General features: G+C 43.8%; 1 protein-coding gene across 5 annotated transcripts in view; it reads right to left on the bottom strand.

Moving 5' to 3' along the window:
* PHACTR3 (phosphatase and actin regulator 3) overlaps positions 1 to 26,060 on the bottom strand; it is a 280,165-nt gene that overhangs the window by 40,838 nt on the left and 213,267 nt on the right. For all 5 annotated transcript variants that reach the window (XM_021920860.2, XM_021920859.2, XM_021920865.2 and 2 more), the window contains one exon: positions 10,525 to 10,678. In XM_021920860.2, the coding sequence (XP_021776552.2) occupies positions 10,525 to 10,678 (154 nt within the window). The remainder of the gene's footprint in view (positions 1 to 10,524; positions 10,679 to 26,060) is intronic.

Below are 26,060 nucleotides of genomic sequence, written 5' to 3'. Positions count from 1 at the left end.
CACCAGTAATTAGCTGAGAGCCTGTTGTGTACCAGGCACTGAGGATACAGCATTGAAGAAGTTCCTTCCTTCCTTAAAGGAACGTCTACTGCTTAGGTGGAGGATAATTTGAACCAGAGGATGGCCATGGATGAGTTCCAGGGAGTTGTGAAACAGGCTAAGGAAAAGGACTTTGAGCTGGAGAGGCTCAGGTTCATGTTCTCACTCAGCTACTCACTGACAATTCTGAGCCTCCATTTCCTCACATGCAGAGTGGAGACTGTGAGACCTGTCACACAGGAGGGAAATGCTGTAATGGACCCAGAGTCCCCAGCACGTGTAGACTGCTCTAGAACAGGGGTTCCCAACCCCAGTACCCATCTGGGGGAACCTAGCCTGTTAGGAACCTGGCCACATAGCAGGAGGTGAGCAGTGGCAAGCAAGCATTACTGCCTTAGCTCCACCTCCTGTCAGATCAGCTGCAGCATTGGATTCTCAGCCGAGGGTGAACTGCGCCTGTGAGGGATCTGGGTTGCCCACTCCTTATGAGACTCTAATGCCTGATGATCTGTCACCGTTTCCCATCACCTCCAGATGGGACCAGCTAGTTGCAGGAAAACAAGCTCAGGCTCCCACTGATTCTATATTATGGTGAGTTGTATAATAATTTCATTATCTATTACAATGTAATAATAATAGAGATAAACTGCACAATAAATGTAATGTGCTTGAATCATCCTGAAACCATCCTCCTCCATGGTCCATGGAAAAACTGTCTTCCATGAAACTGGTTCCCGGTACAAAAATGGTTGGGGACTGTTGCTCTAGACAATGGTGGCTATGCAAGGAGAAATTCCTGGAACCACAGGAGATATTTGCACACCTGACATGCTTAAAACTCTCATCCAGTTTGCAGACCCATGATCCCAAAAGGTAAATTATCACAAGCCTCATCGCCTGTTTTACAACCTTGGGGTTCACTATAAAACAGGAAACCCAGGCCGGGCGCGGTGGCTCATGCCTGTAGTCCCAGCACTTTGGGAGGCTGAGGCAGGCAGATCACAAGGTCAAGAGATCGAGACCATCCTGGCTAACATGGTGAAACACTGTCTCTACTGAAAATACAAAAGTTAGCTGGGCGTGGTGGTACATGCCTGTAATCCCAGCTACTTGGGAGGCTGAGGCAGGAGAATCACTTGAACCTGGGAGGTGGAGGTTGCAGTGAGCTGAGATCATGCCACTGCAGTCCAGCCTGGAGACAGAGTGAGACTCCGTCTCAAAAACAAGCAAACAAAAAACCGGGAACCCAAGTACAGCTGAGTCTTTCCTGCCATAACTGCATTTCTTTCATCTGAAGATGCCCAGCCGTTGGCATTTTGATCAAGAACGATCCTGGGCATGAGCTCCTTGTTCGTCTCTGCATTTGCCTTCTTTCTGGTGATCCCTTTGGAAATTGTCCCACTGGTAATTTCAGAGACTGAGCAGACAAATGTGCTTTTGAATACCAGGAAGCCAAATTCCCCCTGATGAGGCCCCTCCTCACGTGTGCACCAAACTGGGAGAACAGTCTGGGCTTTGCTCCTTGAAGACTGTTCATTAACAAGGGCCTTCTTCAAGTCAAGGGTTCTCTGGACTTCCCAGTCCAGCTTGGGTCCACAGGGACAGTCCCCAGGTCCAGCTTGTGAGACCTCACCTCTGAAGCCGGGGAACTCAGCCCCCAGCTCCCTTCTCAGCAACACGAGGGGATCTCACCTTCCGCTCACCTCCTGTTTTATCCAAACAGAAGCCCTTTGCCCTTGATGTGCCCAACCTAAAACCCCAAATTATTCAGCAAGGTGCAATAGCTGAGGCCCTACAGGCTTCAGAACAAGAAAAATGGGTTTCAAGCCCCCATTGTCTTCAGATGGTGCTTTTAAAAAAAGCTTAACACTGCTCCATTCCCGAGAGATGGATAGGGCTAATTTCACTGGAACACACAGAAGCCTGTTCTGGTTCCTGGTGGTCAGTGAAAAACAACTCACCATTCTCTTCTGTACAAGTGTGTGAAGCTGGAAGGAAGATAGTGTAGAAGGAGATGGACCAAGGAGAACAGGAAATGCAGGACCGTATAGGGCTCTGAATACCCTTGACCTCAGCTAAGATCAGTGAGTCCAGCGTGGACCGGGCCGTCTCCCCTTCCAGCCCATGTGTTCCTTGGGCAATCTCAACTGCACAATCGGATGTAACCACTGCCAAAAACCCCAGGGACCTGACGGCCCAGGGACTCTGTGGACACATAACCTTTTCCCTGTGTCTGCCTTCCTTATTCTGGATTCCCTCATCACCATTGTAGACCCGCCCACCCCCAGGCTGGCAGCCCCTCCTCCCTCGCCCCCAGGCCTGCCGTTCATCCTCACTAGCTCTGCCGTCCTCTCTGCAGCCCCGCAGCCCCAGGATGGTGCTGGCTCCTGGGCCTGTCGCATATGAGAGACCCTCGTCTGCCCACCTACCTCTGGCCTTGCTCTCCCAAACCTGCCCCACACTGCAGCAGACGGGCATTTTCCAGACATGCCCTTGCTCCTGACCCCTCAGGGAGCCCTGGCTGCTTCTCGGGAAAGCCAGGCCTCCTCATCTGCCATTTCCCACCAGCTTTGCCGGCGCCTCCTTGGTGAGCAGGGTCCTCCCAGAACAGTATGGCAGGGCCCCGTCATGCCAGTGGGCACACCCTGAAGAGGCGAATAGAACACATGAGTAAATGGCACTTTCAGCAACTGTGCAAGAGACTAAGAACACAGCAGTGGACGATGTGACACAGGGTAACAGCGAGGCTGTGCCATTTGGGGACGGTCAGGAAGGTGACATCTGAGCTGAGCCCGGGATGACAAGAGGAGCTCTGTGTGGATTGGGAACCCATAGCAGGCAGCACGGGAGCCCCCACCACCTGGCCCTGTGGCCCCTCCAGCCTTCTCCCTCTGCCCTGCCACCATCACCCAACTCTGAACCTTCTCAGCCCCCAGGGTGGTCCTGGGAAAGCGGTGCTGCTTCCGGCCTTTGAGCTCTCGCTGGCTGGTCTACCTGGGACACGCTCACCCTCCCTCCTGAAGCTGGTCCACACATCTATCTCTGTACATCTTTTACCATACACAATGACTTATCATCTGTGAGCACATCTTTTCATCTCCGCACCCCAGCACCTAGCACGTGCATGCTACATGAATTCGAAATCTCTGTAATTGGGGGTAAGCACCCCAAGAGATGGGCAACGACATTGGATGTGGCATGATCACCTGGGTCCATTCTGCAGGTGCAGCCTTCCCCTGCAGGTAATTTCCAGTGCTACCATCCATCCCAGCAGCCATGGATTAACCCTGAGGCAGAAGGCAAACTTTGCAACCACTTTTCAGGATGGCAATGATAACTGTGACAACAGAAACCCTCAGTGCTCGCGGCGGCTCAGCCCTGCTCTGGGAGTGACCCACGTCAGGTGTGTTCACTCCTCAGTGAGGGTCTCAGGGGATGTAGTAAGATCCATGAAGGAGCATGTGTCCAACACCCACACAATACCGAGCACAGAGCTTCAGGGTTGCAGACGTCAGCGGGCAAGGGACTCAGTCCAGTGAACGTGGACCATAACCACCTCATTAATACAAACATTCACTGGAAACTGGCCTTCAGCTATAGTATATCATCAGCTTCCTGGCCCTGTCCACAAGGTGTCAGCCAGATGCTTGGCCTCAGGCAGCAAGGTTCAGTGGTTGGGAGCGAGGGCCCTAGAGGTCACAGCCTCACTGTTCATGAATTGTAAGACCCGGGGGCACTGCTTAGCCTCTCTGCCCGGTCTCCTCATCTGCAGAGCAGGGATGATGGTCCCTGCCCACCACTGCAGGCAATCAGCACTGCGCCTACCCAGCGTCAGGGTAGACCCTCTCAGATGCTGCTATTAGTGGTGTCATTATAAAGGCCGGCATTGGAAGCTGATTCCTCCCCCTTCCACGTGTCTGAAATTTACCAAAGACCATTTCTGTGGAAGTGAAAATTTCTGTCCGTGCAGTTTCAGGTAAAAGCTCACAGCAGAACGAAGGCTCCAGTGAGACAGGCTGGTCCCCTGGCTGACCAGGCACGGTTTCCGCCTTGTAGCCCAAACCACAGCTTCTTCGGGGACACTGTCTGTCTCCACATCTCTGTGCGTTCTGTCTCCAGGACCAAAAATAGGCCTGCCTTGCCCAAAGCACATCCAGAGGAGGAAGCATCTGAACTCGCTGCACGCTGTGTCCTGCTCCTGCAGACAGAGTGGGAGGCCACAGCCCAGGAGGACACCTGAGGGTGTAGTGTGTTCTGGAGGCCACAGAACAAAACGTACAGAGAAGCTGCTCAGAGATCCGCTAACTGCTGTGTGAACACGCTAAGTACCCCCTCCTGAAAGATGCTACTGAGCATTAATCAGCTTCTCACACACATTCCTGGGAGCAAAGAATGCCCCAAGGGGAGCGACAATAGAAGGTTTGTGCATGACTTAGGAGATGCCTAACCTATTCCTCGCTCTTCGGGCAAAATTACACAACAGTCACGAATGGGAATGACACTCACGCCGCATCAACAGCAACGCGCCTGCACTCCCCGGCCCACTAGCATCGTGACCGCTGTTCATGCAGCAGCACTCACTTCATCCTGCCCCAAGGCCTGCCGCTGGCCTCTGCCCCGTGCAGGTAACAGCTCGCCCAGGAGTGCATCCAGCCCTGACTGTGACAGCAGCAGCTCTGGCCCCCAGTATCCCTGCTGAAAATGTGCTTTTACGACTTTCTTCAGGGACTAACATGGAATCTTCCAGCAGGCCCTGAGGCGGGTGCTGCCACCATCCCCATTTCACAAACAAGGAGAGAGATTTTGAGACACTGGTGCTGGCCTATCTCACGCAGCCGAGACGGGGACAGCTGGGGTTCTAGCCCACCTGCTGCGCTGCTCCAGAGCCCTTGCTGGGCAGCGTCTCTTTCTATGTGTTCCCCCTGAGGATGTCCAACTCCCTACTGCTCCGTGCTGGGTTGACATTCTGCACTGCTTTCCCCCACTCCAGAGACAGAGTCTTGCTCTGTCATCCAGGCTGGAGTACAATGGCACGATCTTGGCTCACTGCAAACTCCACCTCCTGGGTTCAAGCGATTCTCCTGCCTCAGGAGAATTTTCAGCCCCCTTTGTGTAGGAGCTCAGCTTACCTTTAAAACTCGTGTAGATGCTTGGACTACAGGCACCTGCCACCACACCCGGCTAATTGTTGTATTTTTAGTAGAGACAGGGTTTCACCATATTGGCCAGGCTAGTCTTGAACTCCTGACCTCAAGTGATCTGCCTGCCTCGGCCTCCCAAAGTGCTGGGATGACAGGCATGAGCCACTGTGCCCGGCCAACATTCTGCACTGCTTTAGAGCAAATGTGAAGTCCTTTGCCTGAGAGGCTCGGGATGTTGCCTGGTTGCCAGCAGATACCCTGATCAAAGCCAAACCAATATATGAAAATTCAAAGCCATGCCTAAGATAAACAAGGAGCCACAGTGCTTTTGTGTCCAGAATGCTTCTCCCAGGCCCAGGCCTGGGACTCTAACAAATGGCCCATCACACTGCACGGCAGCTTCTGCAAGCTGCATGGCCCTGGGCCAGTTCCCTTCTCACTAAGTCTTAATTTTTTCATCTGTAAAATGGAGATGATAGTAACACCTGCTTGACTGGGTTACTGTGAAGATTATGTAAATGAAAGAAAGTAAGGCAGCACACGATCGGCACCTATGCTGAAAGCCAGCAGTGGGTCCTTCCCACTGCTCTGAGATGGTGGCTGTAGACAGGATGGAGGCAATAGAGCCCGTGCATCTGTGCATAATTTCCAGGGCACACCTACCGTGCAGGAACTGTGGGCCTCCATACTCTGCTGATGCATCTACACAACTTTTAAAGGTAAGCTGAGCTCCTACACAGAGAGGGGTGAAAATCAGCATATTGCTTCACTCTTTCAAACGGGACCCTGACTTTCCTGGGGATCCCAGACCAAGCACACGGATGTGTTCTGGGGTAGCCGTGGGGAACAGTGACTGCTTCACCAGGAAAAGGCCCCAGAGCACTCAGAAGATAAAATATGAAGGTTCTGGAAATTAAAAAAAAGAAATGGCAAATGTTCTTTGGGATACAGTAGACGGCACGTTGCCATGGCAACCAGAGGCTGAATTACTTAGCAAGAGACGGTGGAGGAATCTCTGAAAGGAGGCAGAGCAGAGACAAAGGAGACCAATTAAGCCACTGCTGTAGGGAAAACAAACGGAGCCTCCAGGAAGCCATGTCTGACCTCCTGGGATGCAACTCCTCCGCTGCTGTTTTCTCTGTGTCTAATTCCGGGTTTTTAAACATGGTGACAAGTATCCAGGGAGCTACTACATTCTAGTCCAAGGTTTAAAATTCATTCCAGATTCAGTAAGTAGTGGAGTAAAAACAAGCCACAGGGCCCATGGTTTTGGTACTTCTTACGTAGGGGGGCGTTTGGGGTATCCCCAGCAGCCCAACCTTCTCCCAACCTCCCTCTCCACCTTCACAGTCGGGGTGGGGACCCCAGGCTTCTCTCATTCCAAGCACCACCGTAATTTTTGTTGGTTTTTGAATCACATGTACTATCATCCATTACTTACCTTTTTTTGTTTAGGTCAATTCACTTAATATTGTAATTTGAAAGAACTCGGTTTGATTATCAAATAGAAAACCATTATTAACTGGCACAAGTAAAGGCAACCGCAGATAACAGAAGTGAATAAAATTTTGTTGACCTCCAGGCTGGGAAAGATTTTTAAACATGGTACAAACAGTGCGAACCATAAAGCACATCAGGGGTCAGCAAAGCGCCAGTTGGACCCAATGGACTGCTGGCTATTTTTGTAAATAAAGTTTTATTGACACACAGACGTGCCCCTTCAGCCTCAGATTGTCTACAGCTGCTCATTACCACAGCGGCCGAACTGAGTAGGGGTGGCGGAGACAGCCTGAGTCATAAACCTCAAAATTCTGACAGCTTGGTCCTCACAGAAAAAGGCTGTGAGCGCTTGAAATTTATGATTGGCAATCTGACAGCCTTAAAAATCAAAACTTCTATACCTCAAAGAAAAGTATTTTAAAACTGAAAATATAAGCCCCAAACAGAGAAAAGAATCATGTAACTCAAAACGGGGAAGGATTAGAAGCCACAGCTTCAAAAGTAAACTCCTAAAAATCATTAAGATAAAGAAAACTTCAGGCAAAGTCCATCAATCAAAGAAGAAACCAAAAAAGCTGATAAATGCTGAAAATAATGCTCAACCTCACCGGAAATCAGAGAAACCAAGCCTTAGGAACACACGTCCCATCACTGAGACTCGCCGAAATGAAAGCCTGGGATGACCACACCGTGGTGCAGAGGCCAAGCAGCACGGCTTTCCCAGCCGCTGGTAGAAATGCAACCTGCACCGGCGCCCCAAGCACAACTCCGCGACACCTGGAAGGGAAGGACCTCGTGCTCTACGCACAGCCCCGCCCCGGGCCGGCCTCACCTGCTCACGTTCACAGCCCTCCACTGTGAAAACACTCAAGTAGGGATTTTGGTGGGAGTTGGGAATACTGGGGCCCAAGCTCCCCAGCGGAGACCAGAAACAACCCTTCCTAGAAATGAAGAGCCCCACTGCTTAGAGGAAAATCTGCCCAGAGCGGGAGTCCAACCTTCAGATCATGGATTCTCACCCAGGGACCATTCTGTTGTCTCTGGCCTCAGGGGACGTTGGGCGGTGTCTGGGACGCATTTGGTGGTCAGAAGTGGAGGGTGTACTACTAGTATCTAGTGGAAGGCGGGAGGAATGCTGCTAACACACTACACACGGGACGGCTCCTCCACGGAGAACCATCTGGGCCCAAACGTCAATGGTTCCCAGGCTGGGGACCCCGCTGCAGACCCTCGCTTCTCAAAGTGTGACCTGCAGCCCAGCAGCGAGCAGCGTCGGCAGCCCCAGAAGCTTGCTAGAAATGCAGCCTCTCAGGCCTCCCTACACCCGCACCATCAGAACCTGCATTTTCCCAGGGTCTCCAGTGACTCACGGGCATGGGGACAGCAAGGGTGAAGAGCAAATCAACAGAGGCAGTGGCGCTCCCAGAACTGGTTCCCCTCACCCCAGGGCACTGTCTCTCCCTCCAGGGAAAGGTCGGCTTTTGAGGTTTGAAGAGGGAAGGAGCGGACTAGGGGCTGTCCAGGGTACTGTCTGCCAGGCCCAACCCTGCACAGACCGGCTCACACCTCACAAGGATGGGCAGGAGATGCAGACTGTGGCTGTTGGGACAGTGTGCACGAGTTTTATCAGAATTTCCTCTCCTGCCTCACATGGGACAGGTTAGCCTGCCACTGGCCGGGTGAAAGAGGAAACAGAGGCCCACTCTGCCAGAATGGAATGACTTTCCTCTGAAAGCCCACTGATGCCTGCTCAGTGGCTCTTGGCACCTTTGGGCAGTGTCAAACTGGGGTACGCAGCAAGCTCTGAGGGGTTCTGAACTCCAGTGGCTCTGGAATGTGGAAAGCAACTAGGCAGGTGCCCAACCCTGGAACGCCACAAAGGTCAGCTCCACCTGGCTCATGGCAGCCTTGCCTTCCAAAAGAAGGCCACCATTCTGTCTCAGGGGCATGACTGGATCCCTACAGACCTCAACCAGCAAGACGCAGCAGCTCCACTCTGTCCTGCCCCATGAGACAGTCCATCTCCAGCCCAGCAGACCACAGGGACCACCCAGGGAACCCTTCAGGGGTGCCACACAGAAGGTGCCCAACCGTGGCTCTGGGCAGACGGGTGGACTTGGTGCACATATTGTCCAGAAAATGATGCGTATGTAGATAGACATGTATGTGTATATATGCAGACATGTACCTCATGACGTTTCGATGATATACGACATCTACGACACACATACATAACAGTAGTCCCAGAAGATGAAAATGGAGCTGTAAAATAACTAATGCCTAGTGACATTGGTGCTGTCATATAACACCTTGGGGTAACGCGTTCCTAACATGTCTGTGGCGATGCTGGTGTAAAAAACTCTACCATGCTGCCAAGTCCTCTAAAAGTCTAGTGCATGTAACCATGCAGTACATCACACTTGATCATGATATTCAATGACTGTGTTACTGCTTTATGTATTCACTATAATTTTAATGAATATTTTAGAGTGTGCTCCTTCTACTTATTAAAAAAAAGTTAACTGTGAAGCAGCCTTCAGCAGGGCCCTCAATCTGGAAGGCACTGTTCTCATAGGAGATGACAGCCCTATGCACGTTATTGCCCCTGAAGACCTTTCAAGGGGACGAGCTGTGGAGGAGGAAGACGACAGTGATATTGATGGTTCTGACCCTGTGCAGGCCTAGGCTAATGTGGCATTTGTGTTTTAATTTTTAATGAAACATTTAAAAAGTAAAACATAAAATTGAAAAGTATAAAAAGCTTATAGAATAAGGGTAAGGAGAAATTATTTTTATGCAGCTATATAATTTGTGTTTTGTGCTAAGTGCTGTTATAAGAGTCCAAAAGTTAAAAGTTTTTCCAGTAAAAAGTTACAGTAAGCTAAGGTTAACTTATTATTGAAGAAAATATGTTTCTATAAATGTAGCATAGCCTAAGTGTGCAGTGATTCTGAAGTCTGCAGTGGTGCACTTTCACGCGCTAGTTGGCTCACCACTCACTCGGGACTCACCCAGAGCAACTTCCAGGCCTGCAAGCTCCATTCATGGTAAGTGCTCTATACAGAGGGAACTTTTTAGTATTTTGCATGTCATATTTTAATGTACGTTTTCTATATTGAGAAATGTTTCAATACGATGATGTGCTAGAATTGCCTGCAGTATTCAGTAGAGTCATGTGCTGTACGGGTTTGTAGCCCCGGAACCATCAGCTACAGCACGTAGTCAGATGTGCAGCAGACCGCACCCTCTGGGTTTGTGTAGTGCACTCTGTGATGTTCCCACGACAACAAAATCTCCTAATGACGCATTTCTGAGGATGTATCCTGTCATTAAATGACACGTGACTGCATAACTGTGTGTGTGTGGGTGGGAGGGGAAGGGAGGTAGCTTTACTTGACAAACTTAGAAGATCTGGCAACACTGGATCCACCTTCTTGCAGGAAAATGATCAGATAGAGGTGAACAGAGACGTCCCCTGTCTCTAACACTGACAAGCCATGTCCTCATCAGTTTGGCCCAGTCCTTGCCTGGCTCCTACAGGCCAGTGGAGCAATTCACCCTCCAGGAGGCATTTGATGATGTCCAGGGACAGTTTTGATTGTCACGGGAAGTGTCGTGTGTAGAGGCCAAGAATGATGCTAAACATCTGAGCGTGCACGGGACAGTCCCCACAGGAAAGGGCCCCCACATGGCCCCTAACGTCAATGGTGGCGGGGTCAAGAGACCTGCTGCAGACGGTGGGTTGTGCGCCCCGGCCTGGCACACTCAGCATGTGGGATCTCAGAGGGGCTCAGCCTGCAAGGCCGGAGCACAGGCCCAGCTGTGTCCGCACGCTGCCACTTACTTGGAGAGCTTCATCTCGATCTGCTGCCGGATCTCCTGTCTTTCTTCATCAGTCCTTCGGGGGAAAATGTTCCGGTCTTCCAGTTCCTGTTTGCTTGGCCGGTTCCTTAGCTTCACGGCCAGGAGCTCCTTCTTGCATTTCCGTGGCAGTGTTCCTAAGAGCCCCATCCAGGGCAAGAGGAGAGAAGGAAACAAAGGAGACAGGTCTTAATGGAGGGCTGGCTTGTCAATGCAGCTGCCCACCTGCCAGAGGAAGGACTCCAGACCAGGGCGATGGTGGCTAGAACCGAGAGGACACACGCTCGCCAGCTTGCGGCACTTTCCAGTGGAACGGTGGGCAACACAGGGGCAAGGTGATGCCACCGTCTCTGTCCACTAAGCTGCCTAACTCATGGGTTTCCAGGTACAGTCCAGGTTGACACCTGCTGTCCCAGATGATTACTAATAGCAGTCACGTTTTTCTTTCAAAAATGTCTGAGTTTGGACCAAAAATGACACAGTGACTTTCCCCATGGTGGCCGCTGCCCCCACCCAGCTCCACATGGTCCCTGCACTTTCTCCCTGTCCACTGTCCCCCCAGCCACATGGCTCTTCCTTCAGTTTCTAGATGTCCCACCTTAGGGTCTCCGTGTCATCTCCTTCCTCTGCCTGCCACACGGCTCTGCTGGGACCATCCAGGGCTGGACCCAGCTTCTCAGAAACCCCCTGAGCCTCCAATCACCACCGCTCCACTTATGTTAATCCCCCCAACCAACTGGTATCTTTCCAGTTTGTTTATCATCTGTCTCCTGCACAGACTTTAAGCGACAGCCTTTCCCCACCCACCACGTCCTAGCAGGGTGTGGAGATGGTAGATCATCGGTGAATACTGCTGCGTGAACTGAAGGGTGGGCTGACTCCAGGTCTGCTAGGCCAGCCTTTGTGTTATTCTATGTGTGTCTGAAATCAGCTGAGTGAAGTTAACAGCATGAGAGGAAGGTATTAGGGAACAGAATGTTCATGTTTACTCAGGAGCAGAGATGGGGTTTAGCTCCTTCACAGGCAGACAGGGTCATTCCTTAGCGTACTAGGAAATGTGGGTGCCGGTTAATTGAGCTTTCCCAACAACACAGTCCCCACCTGCCCTGCCACTGCAGGTGCTGCTGCCTGCAAGTAACTCCAAAGTATCACATACAATGTAGGTTGCAGTTTTGCAGTTTGTGCTTTTGCAGTTTTCTTGGGCCAGGATTTAATTCCTGGGGGCTGAAGTCATTATCCAACAGGGTCGCTTCCATAGATGAAGGCAGGTTTTACTTCTTAAGAAACATGGTACACAAAAGGAAGTCAACTCCTAGTGTGCAGACGGGAACGCAAAGCAAGCAAGTCAGTTGAACAACATGGTCGTTTCACAGAAGTTTGGGATAAAGTAAAATACAAAAAGTGGAACTCAGCCAAGTGTTGAATTTCTAACATGCCATTGTTTGCCATGTGTTTTAGAGAGAAAATAACAACTCTGAAAATCATTTCAGCAAGGGCTCCGGCCCCACTTTGTTTTAATAGCTTTATAAATGACTGCAGTCTTGTATTGATAGTCTCCTCAGGAGCCTGGAGGAGTCACAGGCATTTTTCAGATGGCCTTTACCGCATGTTATGAGAGAGACTGGATGCTACGGTGACATTCATGAATGCAGGACTCTCAAAGGGCTCGGGACAGATTCCTTCATAATGCGGAGGGTCTAATACAGGAAAAAGGAACTGCCGTTTTCAGAGAACTGTAAGATGCTTAAACATAAAACCATACTGAATGTGTTTTAATCTTTTCAGCTTTTGATGAAGCAAGTCCTTGAGCCCATTGCAAATGTCTCAGGCTTATCATCACATACTTTTAATATTTGTTCTTAACTGAGAAAAAGTTCCCTTCTTTGCAGATTTCTAGACATAAACGAAAACTCACTCTGTGTGAAATCTGTGCTAGGAGCAAGTCATTCTCATTTACTTATTGATCCAACCTCTATGAACACAGCAAGGATACACAGTAGGACCACAACAAAAACTTATTGATCTGACTGATCCTCACCAAGGTATCAGAAGGTTACCAGGTTTTGCTACTTCAAAGCCAAAAGAGGATATTTCCAAAAGACACAGCTTAAAATGAGGACTTTTCATGGATTTGAATGACCCTTCTACCCACTGATTGAATTAATCTAAATAAGCATGTCTTCCCTGAGCAGGCTCCCTAGCACGGAGCAAGAGGTAGAGGCTGAGAAACAGGTGCAGGGATGGAGGAAGACCTTTCAGTCTAGATTGTGGGACAGACATCACCCTCCCCAAATGCCCCCAAACGCACTTGCTTTCTCCTATCCTTTGATCTGGAAATCCCACTTCTAGGAGTCTATCTCCTAAAATGATTGGGACAAGCACACAAAAAGTATATAAAAGGGCCGGGCACAGTGGCTCACACCTGTACTCCCAGCATGTTGGGAGGCTGAGGCGGGCGGATCACCTGAGGTTAGGAGTTTGAGATTAACCTGACCAACATGGAGAAACCCCATCTCTACTAAAAATATAAAAAATTAGCCAGGCATGGTGGCGCATGCCTGTAATCCCAGCTACTCAGGAGGCTGAGGCAGGAGAATCGCTTGAACCTGGGAGGTGGAGGTTGCAGTGAGCCAAGATCGCACCATTGCACTCCAGCCTGGGTAACAAGAGCAAAACTCTGTCTCAAAAAAAAAAAAAAAAAAAGGACATAAAAGGATGTTCATCCCGGACTTTTTCATAAAAGTAAGAAATTGAACACAACGTAAACATCCAGTAAGAGGATATATGTTAAATTACGATGCATCTGTTTCATCTGAATATTGTGTACCTATTAAAAATGGCGGTGTATATGTTACAGAATGACAAAAGATAGTTACTATATATTGCTAAGGAAAGCAAATGACAGAAAGTATGCATATTATATGTAGAAATATTTATGTGTATGTGTCCAAGTTTGTAAATATTTGTTATAATAAATTGGCATATAAAAGCCAAGAATTGATCATTTTACTTAATTTTGGTTACTGTATTTTATTTTTTAAAATACAATTTCCTTATTAAAAAAGGAAGTCACTGCTTAGAAAGAACATTGTTAAATAACATCACAGAAAATGGCAAAAAAAAAAAAATCCTTTGTAAACACAAAAAGAAAACTGGCAAAAAAGACTGCAGTCAACTTTTTCACAACTCTGGAAATTAAGCGCACATGTTTACCACATAACAAGGAATGTTTATTCCAGAAAAATTGGCTGAATTTTGAAAAAAATGTTTCACCTTTTTCAGTCCTGTGCCCCATTATTCAGCTCTGCAATAGCCTTGACATGTGACAGTCTGCACTTGTGGTAGAGACCAGCTGCCTGGCAGCCACCGAGGGAAAAGAAAGGGGCTACAGCTCTTCAAAGACTCATTCCCCGCCAGCCCCCCACAAACTGTCATCATTTGACCCATCTTGTGTTTCCTGGAATACCACTTCTGCAAGGGTGTCTGTATTGGACTCGATCCAGAGCTTACCCATTGCAAAAAGCCTTTTTCTCAGGGGGGTTTGAAAATAATACAGCATTGTCTTTCCTAGTACACAGCTTTCATTTATCTTCACACCAGACCTGTTCAGTAATACCCTATGGAGCTCTTTATTAGCAAAACTCAATAAAAATCCATGCATTGTACAAGAAATTAAACTAAAAAGTAAAACCCTGATATTACCAGCTCTAGTCCAACTCCAGCAAATGTGGTGGGCGGGGGCATCTTTCCAATTCACAACTGATAGGGCTTAGGAGGAAGGATGGGCAAATGCTGGCTCCTTCTCTCCAAGTACCAGAGGAGCACAGATAGCTGCTAAGTGGCACCGCTCTCAGCTCCACCTCACCAAGCAGGAGCTACCTTCCACACTCCCCGCACACAGACACAGACACATGTGGGGCTCAGGATATTCCCCTAGCCCCGGTCTCATCAGGTCCCATCTTCCATCCCAGTGGAGCAAAGGATGCTCAGGAGAATCCCACACTCTGTACTCAAGCACACAGAAGCATGGACACTGTCGGTCACTCCCTTCTTTGTGAAAGGCTCTCTTCTCTCTCCTTCCAGGTCTCTGCCCTAGCCTGCTATCCTCCTGCTTCAATGATCATGTCTCAGTTTACTTTGCTGGCTTTTCATCATCTCCCCCACCTCCAGATGTGGGTGTGCCCAGGACCCAATCCTCAAACCCCTTCACTCTCTGTCCGCATTTGCTTCCTATATGACCTCCTGTGTCCCGTGACACTAAGAACCAACTGCTACTGGTTATAGATTTCCATCCCAGGACACCACCTCCCTCCTGAACATTCAGCTTTCTTCACATTCAGCTTTCTTCACCATGCTTTCCCCAGATCTCTAGCAGGCATCACAAACTTAGCACGTCCAAAACTAAGCAGGACCTCCTGCTCTCCTGTTGAAGCACACAGTGGTTAAGAGGCAGAACCAGGATGTAAACCGAGGCCTGACCCCAGCGACCACACTCCCAGCCTGACATTCATGGATCTGCTCAGTTCGATGAGGCACCTGTCCATAATGGACCTCTCCCATACCTGGCACCAAAGAGGAAAGATGAAGAAGACGCCGCATATGCCCCGCGAGCTTGGCAGGTGAGGGAAGGAAAGGTAAAACCAGCATTTATCATGTTCTTAAGCACATTATGTGTGTTTCTATTTGTGCATTGTCACAACATATCCTAATTATTTGTGTGGCTCTTTCCCTAACCATGGTCATTATATGAGCTTAAAACATTTTCACTCCATGGAGAAAAACAAATATAGTAAGTTTATCTACAGCAAGGATTATACCTTGTTCACTGTTGCCATATACAAACTCAAAAGCTGCGGAATGATCTGGTGCAAGAGAAAACAAATAAGCCACATGAGGACGGTAGTGTGCCAGAAAGGGATTTCTGAAGGAAGTAACCTCTGAGCTGAAGCCTCAAAGGTAAGTGGGGTTCCCATCTGGGGACACCCAATAGCAGAGCCTAACTTTGTTCTCTAGAAGGAATATGCTGTGAAAACTTGTCTCAGTCTTCAAAGTAAAAAGTTATGACATTAGCTTCTGCTTCTGACCAAGGCAGAAAAACATGGACTAAATTGTCTTTCTCACTCAAACCTCAAACATGAAGTCAAAATATATAAAACAGTAGTTTTCAATGTGGTAGAAATCAGCAACAAAAGACAGTGATCCTTGAGAAATGAGAATCAAATGGAGTAGCCCCATGACTGGCCAGCTACTGCCTCTAGAGAGTTGCCAGGCCACAGTCCAGGGAGGGGAAACCCACAAAGAGCCTTGAAAACTCCCAGAGTTGAGAAGATGAACCTGAGATGCCAAGGGGATGAGGGCAGCCAGAGTTAGCATGAACGATACCTGGAGAGGAGAGAGTTGCATAGAAAGAAGACTCAAAGATCTGCAGAGGGTCCATTGAACCTTCAGTGGATTAATATGTGCCTCTGAGGAAAGAATCCTCTGAAATGATGAGGTAGCAGTGCCCAGTGAACACATGGCACTGGACAGAGGGCTGGTTCCCATCAGCCAGACAGAAAACTTCATGATGTACGGACATTGAATAGAGTACACAGGGGGTTCTGCCTCTGGAATGGGAGTTAGCCATTGAGCACTGCTCTGGTTCTATCTAACAAATGTTAAAGTAAAACCTGGGAGGAATTAGACTATTTTCAAGTAACTTAACTGCTTCCCAGAACAAAACTCAAGAGTATTTATAGTAACACAGAAAACATCCAACACCCAAGAAGGTAAAATTCACATGTGTCATCCAATAAAAAATTACCATGCCTGCAAAGAAACAGGAAAAGGCTCAGTGAACTTTATGCATGAAACATAGAGAAAACTGTGTCTGGGCCATGGTAATCAAAATCTATAACCATGAGAAAATATTAAAAGTGTACAGAAATAAAAAGACATTCTCTGTATTCTCTGTATAGAATAACAAAGAGAATGACAGCAGATGTCTCAAGAGAAACAATGCAGATGACAAGACAGTGGAGCAACAATTACAAAGTAATGAAAGAAAAAAAAACCCAGACAACTCGGAATTCCAGACTTGGAAAAACTATCTTTCAAAATAAAGACAAAATAAGTACCTTCTTGGACATAAAAAAGCTGGAAGATTTCATCATCAGCAGACATGCATTATAAGAAATGACAAAGGAAATCCTTTAGGCAGAAGGAACATGATAGCCAATAGAAATCTGAATCTATACAAAGGAAAGAAGAGTAATAGAAATGGTAACTACAAGTATAAATATATAATTATTTTCTTATTATTTATCTTTAAAAGAAAACTGATGCTGATAATAAAAATAAAGTAGTATGAGGTTTATAACATGGGTGAAATGGACAACAATAGAACAAATGTTGGGAAAGGAGAATAGAAGTATTCTCTGGTGAGATCATGAGCCTAAAAATGACTTAGCATACTATCACTTGAGGTAGGCAGATAGAGAGGTATGCTATAACACTAAAGCAACCATTATACTATGGAAGCAGTTAAAGAGGTATATAGCTAATAAGCCAACAGAGGAGATAAAGTGGAATAAAAGAATCACTCCAATCAATCCAAAAGAAAGCAGAAAGATAGAAAAGATGGAAGAAACTAGACAGAACAAATAGAAAATAAATTGCCAGATGGTAGATTTAAACCTAATAAAGTAATCATTAAGTGCAAATGGTTAGAATACCCTAATTAATGGCAAAAATTTTCAGAATGGATTAAAACATGAGACAAAGCCATATGCTGCCACAAAACATGTCATATATAAGGAACATAAAGAACAACAAAACTTTATATATAAAGATACAAATAGATTAAAAATAAAATCTTGAAAAAGACGTACCATTCTGACACTAATCAAACAGAGCTGAAATGGGCATATTAATGTCAAGTAAGGTAGAATTCAGAACAAGAAACCTCATCAGGTTCTTTGAAAAGGGTCATCTTATAATGATAAAGAGATAACTTCATCAGGAGAGCATAATGATACTAAATATTGACAAACCTATGTGAGCTTTAAAACACGTAAAGCAAAAAGTGATAGAACTGAGGCAAGAAATAAATAAATCCACACATTATTACTTGGAGATTTCAAAACCCCGCTCTAAATAATTCATAGAACAACAAGAAAACCTGTAAGGCTACTGAAGACATGAATGACATTATCAACCAATTTGATCTAACACTTACAAAGCATTATACCAAACAACAGAAGAGCATGTGCTCTTTTCAAGTACACACACAACATTTACCAAGATAGGACATTCTGGACCAGAAATAAGCTTCAATAAATTTCAAAGGACTCAGTCATACCAAGTATGTTCTCTGACCAGAGTGGAAATAAATTGGCAATCAATAAAAAATACCTCTAGAAGGCCGGGCACGGTGGCTCAAGTCTGTAATCCCAGCACTTTGGGAGGCCGAGATGGGCGGATCACAAGGTCAGGAGATCGAGACCATCCTGGCTAACATGGTGAAACCCCGTCTCTACTAAAAAATACAAAAAGCTAGCCGGGCGAGGTGGTAGGCACCTGTAGTTCCAACTACTTAGGAGGCTGAGGCAGGAGAATGGCGTAAACCCACAGAGCGAGACTCTGTCTCAAAGAGAAAAAAAAAAAAAACCTCTAGAAAAATACCCACATATTTGGAAACTAAATTACTGAATAATTAATAGCTCCAACAAGAAATCAAAAGGGAAATGTGAAAGTGTTTTGAAACAAATGAAAATACAATATATCAAAATAATGGTAACATCTACTAACATTAAATGTCAATATTAAAAAAGAAGAAAAGCCTCAAATCAATGATATCAGGTTCCATCTTAGGAACCTAGAAAAAGAAGAACAAAATAAACCACAGGAGTAGAAGAAAAAGATAATAAGGATCAAATCAGAAACCAATGAAATAAAAAATAATAATAAAGAAAATAATTCATCAGGAAGAAGCAGAAAAAAGAGATGATGAGGGAACACACAAATTACCTATATCAGAAACCGGAGAGGTGACACTGACCTCATTTAATTCTAAAAATGTTAAGAAGATACAAGAAAATATAATGAATCACTTCATGCTAATAAATTTAACAATTGATATAAAATGAACAAATTCCTTGAAAAAACACAAACTACCAAACCTCACTGAAGAAGAAATATGTAACCAGAATGGACCTATATTTATTAAAAAATAGAATTCTAATTAAAAATCTTCATGCACATACACACTACAGTCTCAGACACATGCACTGATGAGTTCTACAAAGCATTTAGGGAATAATAGTAATTTTATATAATTTATTTCAAAAAAGTGAAAGGAAGTTGTTATGGTTTGAATATTTGTGTCCCTTCCAAAATTCATGTTGAAACTTAATCTCCAACGTAATGGTATTAAGAGGCAGGGACTTTTGGAAGTGATTAGGTCAGGAGGTCTCCTCCATCATGAATGGCTTAAGGGCTCCTCCCTAATGAATGGATTTAAGGCCCTTATAAAAAGGGCTTCACAATAGTTCACATCTTTTTGTCCTTCCATCTATGAATAATGGGTTCTCACCAGACAATAAACCTGCCAGTATCTTCAACTCCTAGCCTTCAGAACTGGGAAAAATAAATTTGTGTTATTTATTACCACCTTGTCTGTGGTATTTTGTTAAAGCAGCATGAATAAACTAAGACAGAGACTACAAATCATTCTGTGAAATCAGAATTTACTCTGAGAAAGTAAAACTAGAAAATATTTCAAGAAAAGAAAATGAAAGGCCAATATTCCTGAAAAACACTGACGTAAAACTCTAAAAAATTAGCAAATCAAACCTAATAATTTATAAAAATTGTGATACACCATGACCAAGTGGAATTTTTATTTCAGGAAGGCAAGATTAGTTTATCACTCAAAAAACAACAATGTAATTTACCAAAATTGACAAACTGAAAAAAGAAAAGCACATAATTACCTCAATGTACATAGAAAAAGTATTTTGGAGCCAATGAGGAAACTAATACTATAGCTTGCTACCACTGTTGCCACAGACTTCTGCAGACTAGGCAACAGAGGCACTGACAGGCACTGCTGACATTGATTACAGCTGAAAAACCTGCACAGAGACTATACTACTGCACCCACCTGGAACCAAGAGCAATGCACTCTACCTTACTGACACCTTAGGACCCATCTACAGGTAAAAGTTTTTCCCAAAATATGCCACTCTATAAAATTAGAAGAGGTGACTGTACCACAATATGTGCAGATATCAATGCAGCGACACAATAAACAAGAAAGCAAGGAAACATGATGCTGCCAAAGAAACAAGAATTCTCCAACTGACCCTAAAGAAATAAAACTTTATGAATTGCATGAAAAGACATTCAAAATAATGATCTTAAGAAACCTTAGCAAGATACAAGAGAATACAGTAGAAAATTCAATGAAATCAGGAAAACAATTTATGATCTGAATAAGAAAGTCAACAAAGAGGCATCATTTAAAAAGGAACAAACAGAAATCTTATAGCTGAAGGATTCAATAAATAATTTTTTAAATTGAGAGCTTCAACAACAGACTAGATCAAGCAAAATGAACTTCTGAACTCAAAATAACCTATCCAGAGGGGAAAGGAGAGAGAGAGAAAAGGATTAAAAAATGAAGAAAGCCTGTGGGACTTATGAGACACCATTAAGTAAACAAATGTTTGCATTATGAAATTTTCAGAGTAAGAAGAGACAGATAAAAACACAGAAACCTTATTTAACAAAATTACAGGTGGAAAATTCCCGTGTGCTGGAAGAGATACGGACATCCAGGTCCATGAAACTCAAAAACATCCCCAAATAACTCAAAGAAGTCCTCTCTCAGATACATCATAATCAAACCACCAAAAGGTGAAAACAAGAAGAGATTCTAAAAGCAGAAGGAAAGAAAAATAACAAAGTCACATATAAGGGAATCCCCAATAGTCTATGAGCAAACTTCTCAGCAGAAACCTCTCAGGCCTGGAGAGAATGGGATAAGAGAAGGGGAACACAAGCTCTACTAACCAGGAATACTATATCCAGCAAAGCTATCCTTGAGAAACAGAGGAAATACAATCTTTCCCAGGCAAGAATAAACTGAGGAAATTCATTACCACTACATTGCCTTTACAAGAAATGCTTAAGAGAGTACTTCAACCAGCAGTGAAAGGACAATAATTACTATCATGAAAACATGTGAAAGTATAAAACTCACTAGTAGAGGCAAATTCATAATCAACATCAGAATCTACATTATGATAATGGTATAGGTAAATCTTTCAAATCTCTAGTATGAATATTAAAAAATCAAAATGGTCAAAAGCAACTATAGCTACAATAAGTTGTTAAGAAACACACAAAATTAAAAAGATGTAAATTAAGGTAGTAAAATTATAAATTGTGGGGGTGGGGTAAGGTAAAAGTCTATACAGTATTTGTATGTGACCACAGTCATGTTGTTTTCAACTTAAAATAGTGTATTATAACTTTATAATTTTTTATATAATCTCATGGTAACAAGAAAATTATAGCAGATACACAAATGAGAACAAGGAAAGAATCAAAGCTTAGCACTACAAAAAACCATCAAACCACAAAGTTAAACAACAACAGAGGAAAAGAGGAACAAAAGATCTATAAAATAACCAGAAAACAAGTAACAAAATGGCAGGAGTCTTTACGTAACATCAACACTAATTTTGAATATAAATGAATAAAGTCTCCAGCTAACATACAGAGTGGCTAAATCGATTTTTAAAAACAAGACCTAATTGTATGCTGCCTACACGAGATTCACTTCACCTCTAAGGACATAGACGGAAAGTGAAGGGAAGGAAAAATATACTCCATGCAAACTAAAACCCAAAGAAAAGCATGAGTAGCTATGCTTATATCTGATAAAATAGAGTTTAAGTCAAAACCTGTAAAAGGTCATTATACAATGATGAAATCAATTCAACAAGAGGATATTACCATTGTAAAAATATATGCATACAAATTTGTACCTAAATATATAAAGGACATATAATTAGATCTAAATGAAGACATAAATTGCAATACAATAATAGCAGGGGATGTCAACACCTTACTTCAGCAATGTTCAGATCATCCAGACAAAAAATGATCAGAGAAATATTGGATTTAAAGTGTACTCTACACAAAACAGACATAATGTACATTTACAGAACATTCTATCCAGCAGCTGCAGAATACACATTCTTCTCAATTGCACATGGAACATTCTCCAAGATAGATTATATATTAGGCCAGAAAACAAGTCTCAACAAATTTAAGAAGACCAAAATCATATGAGGTATCTTCTTTGACAATAAAGCTATAAAACCAAAAATTAATAAAAGGAGGAACTTCAGAAACTTTACCAATATGAGGAAATAAAACATTATGCTCCTGAATAACCAAGGAGTCAACAAAGAAATTAAAAGGGAAATTAGAAAGTATCTTGAGACAAACAAAAATAAAAACAAAACATACCAAACCCTATGAGATACAGCAAAAACAGTTGTAACAAGGAAGTATATAACAATAATTGCCTACATCAAAAAATAAGATGTGAAATAAACAACCTAACACTATACCTCAAGAAACCAGGAAAAGAACAAACTCAACCCAAAATTAGAAGGAAAAAAAATAAAGGTTAGAGCAGAAATAAAATAAAGACTGGAAAATACAAAAGATTAACAAAATGAGGTTTTTTTGAAAAGATAAAGCTGACAAATCTTTAGCTAGACTAAGAAATGAAAGAAAATCAGAGATGAAAAATGGAACATTACAACTGATACCACAGAAAGAATCATAAGACACTATTATAAACAATTACATGTTTATATGTAAACAAATTCCATGAAGTCACAGGATACAAACCTCAACATACAAAAATCCCTACTGTTTCTGTACAGCAATAGCAAACTATCTGAAAAAGAAATCAAGAAAATAATCCCATTCACAATAGCTACAAAAAAATAAAATGGGAACAATTACATGCACAGTATGAACAATTGGATAACCTAGAAGAAACGGATCATTTACTGGACATGTACAGCCTACCAAGATTTAATTATGAAGAAATAGATAATGAGAACAGACCAATAATGAGTAAGGAGATTGAGTCAGTATTAAAAAGTCTCCCACCAAAGAGAAGTCCAGGACCTGATTGCTTCACTTCTGAATTCCACCAAACATTTAAGGAACTAATATCAGTTCTTCTTAAACTATTCTAAAATATTGAAAAGGAAGTATTTCCAAACTATTCTACAAGGCCAGCATTTTTTTTTTTTTTTTTTTTTTTTTGAGACGGAGTCTCGCTCTGTCACCCAGGCTGGAGTGCAGTGGCCGGATCTCAGCTCACTGCAAGCTCCGCCTCCCGGGTTTACGCCATTCTCCTGCCTCAGCCTCCCGAGTAGCTGGGACTACAGGCGCCCGCCACCTCGCCCAGCTAAGTTTTTGTATTTTTAGTAGAGACGGGGTTTCACTGTGTTAGCCAGGATGGTCTCGATCTCCTGACCTCGTGATCTGCCCGTCTCGGCCTCCCAAAGTGCTGGGATTACAGGCTTGAGCCACCGCGCCCGGCCCAAGGCCAGCATTACCTGTTACTAAATCCAGACAAGGACACAACAAAAAAGTAAACTATAGGCCAGCATCCCTGATGAACATAGATATAAAAATCCTCAACAAAATAATAGCAAACTAAATTCAACAACACATTTAAAAAGATCCTTCAACGTGATCAGGTGGGATTTATCCCAGGGATGCAAGGATGGTTCAATATATGCAAATTAATATGTTACATCATACATGCAGAAAAAGCATTTGACAGAATTCAACATCACTTCATAATAAAAGCTCTTAATGAAGTTAGTTTAGAAGAAATGTAACTCAATGTAATAAAGGCCATATATAACAAATCCATAGTTAACATCATTTTGAAGAAGGAAAATTGAAAGCCTTTCCTTCAGGATCTGAAACAAGACAAGGGTGACTTTTTTTTTTTTTTTTTTTTTTTTTTTTTGAGATAGAGTCTTGCTCTGTTGCCCAGGCTGGAGTGCAGTGGCACAATCCTGGCTCACTGCAACCTCTGCCTCCCAGGTTCAAGTGATTCTCCTGCCTCAGCCTCCCAAGTAGCTGGGATTACAGGTGTGCACCACCACATCTGGCTAATTTTTTTTTGTATTTTTAGTAGAAATGGGGTTTCATTGTGTTGGCCAGGCTAGTCTCGAACTCTTTACCCTCAATCTACCCACCTCAGCCTCCTAAAGTGCTGGGATTAGAGGCATGAGCCCCTACACCCAGCTAAGGATGCCCACTTTTACCACTTTCATTCAACACAATACTAGAAGTCTTAGCCAGAGCAATTAGGCTACAGAAAAAAAAAGACATCCAAATTAGAAAGGAAAAGCTAAATTGTTCCTGTTTGCAGATGACATGAACTTCTATATAGAAAACCCTAAAGACCTCACCACCAAAAAAACAAATTCCATAAAGTTGCAGGATACAAAAATCAACATACAAAAATCCCTACTGTTTCTGTACAGCAATAGCAAACTATCTGACAAAGAAATCAAGAAAATAATCCCATTCACAATAACTACAAAAAAATAAAATGGGAATAAATACAACCAAGGAGATAAAAGATCTGTATTCTGAAAATTATGAATCACTGAAAGAAATTGAAGATGACATAAGTAAATGAAAAAATATCCTTTGTCCATGGCTTAGAAGAATAAACATTGTTAAAATGCCTGTATTATCCAAAGTGATATACAGATTCAATGCAATCTTTTTCAAAATACCAATGACATTATTCGTAAAAACAGGAAAAAAATGAATCTAAAATTGGTATGGAGCCACAAAAGACACTGAATATACAACAATCTTGAGCAAGAACAAAGCTGGAGGCACGACACCACCTGACTTCAAGATATATTACTACAGGCTGGGTGCAGTGGCTTACACCTGTAATCCCAGCATTTTGAGAGGCCAAGGTGGGAGAATTGCTTGAGCTCAAGAGTTCAAGAGCACCCTGGAAAACATAGTGAGACCTCATCTGTACAAAAAAATATAAAAATTAACTGGGTGTGGTGGCACATGTCTATAGTCTCAGCTACTTGGAAAGCCAAAGTGTGAGGATCGCTTGAGCCCAAGAGGTCAAGGCTTCAGTGACCTGTGGTCATACCACTGCATTCCAGCCTGGACAACAGAGTGAGACCCTGTCCTTAAAATAAAATAAATTTAAAAAAGATATTCTACAAAGCTATAGTAACCAAAACAGCATGGTACTAAACAATATTTTGGTATAATAACTAAAACGGCATAAAAACAGACACATTGACCAGTGAAACTCAAACATAAAAGTCAATTGACCTAATTTTGAAAAATGAGCAGAAGATTTTAATAGATATTTTCCCAACGAAGACATGGTGATAAGTATATGAAAAAATGCTCATCATTAATTATTAGAAAAATGCAAATTAAAACCCTAATAAGACACCACAACACACTCACTAGAATTAAAAATTAAATTCTAACTCTCTGCTAAGTCTGTGGAATTCTGCATATAGGCATAGCCCAGCCTTTGGCCAACTGGATCTGCAGAGTTCTTTACATGAAATTAAAATGATTGACCACATCAAGCATTGGAGAGGATGTGGAGGAACTGAAACTCTAATACCTTGATGGTGAGAATGTATTAGAGGACCACTCTAAATTGCAGGATCACTTTACATTTTTCCGGTTATTAAAAAGTTAAACACCTTCCGCATGACTCAGCCATTCCGCTTCTAGCTCTTTATCCTAGATAAGTGAAAGCATATGTCCACACAAAGACCTGTACACAAATGCTGATCACAGATGTATTTGTAATAGCTAAAAACAACCCGTATGTCCATCAACAGATGAGACCTGGTTGATGCTTCCAAGGCCCCTCATTTGTTCCCAGCTGTTCCCGACAGCCCTACTCCATGAAGACCACACATGGCACTTTGATCCCATGAACAGCTGCCCTCTCTGGAGTGAAGAGAGGTGCCTGGCTGTAAGACTAGCAACAGAATCCTCCCTTCTAGTCCTAGGTGAGTAGGGAGACAGGAAAGGGACAAGGAGGAGGAGGCGGATCTCACATTAATCTTCTCCCTGATGCCTAATCTCCAAGATGGAAAAGCTTAATATACATTAATACATCTGTGCTTGTATAAGCATAAAACAGCACCAACGGGACAGATAAGAAACCAGTAGCATTGGGGCCCCTTTGAGGAAGGAATCTGGTGGTTGAGAGGTTGAAGTAGGAGAGACTTTTCATAGCACAGTCTTTAGTTCCCTTGTAATGTCTACTGAGTATACCACCTCTTTGCAAAAATAAATAGAAATACAATCAGTATGAAAAGTGCTTGCATGCTTCTCCAGAGTGACCTTCTAGCCACTCCTCTGGGCAATGCTCCTTGAGGTCAGGGCTTCCCAGAGGACAAGGTTGTAGGGTGATTT

Source organism: Papio anubis, chromosome 16, assembly GCF_008728515.1.
Source record: "Papio anubis isolate 15944 chromosome 16, Panubis1.0, whole genome shotgun sequence".
In the NCBI taxonomy this organism is placed as follows: Eukaryota; Metazoa; Chordata; class Mammalia; order Primates; family Cercopithecidae; genus Papio; species Papio anubis.
The sequence above is the reverse complement of the archived record's forward strand: the minus strand, read 5'-3'. Positions and strand labels throughout refer to the sequence as shown.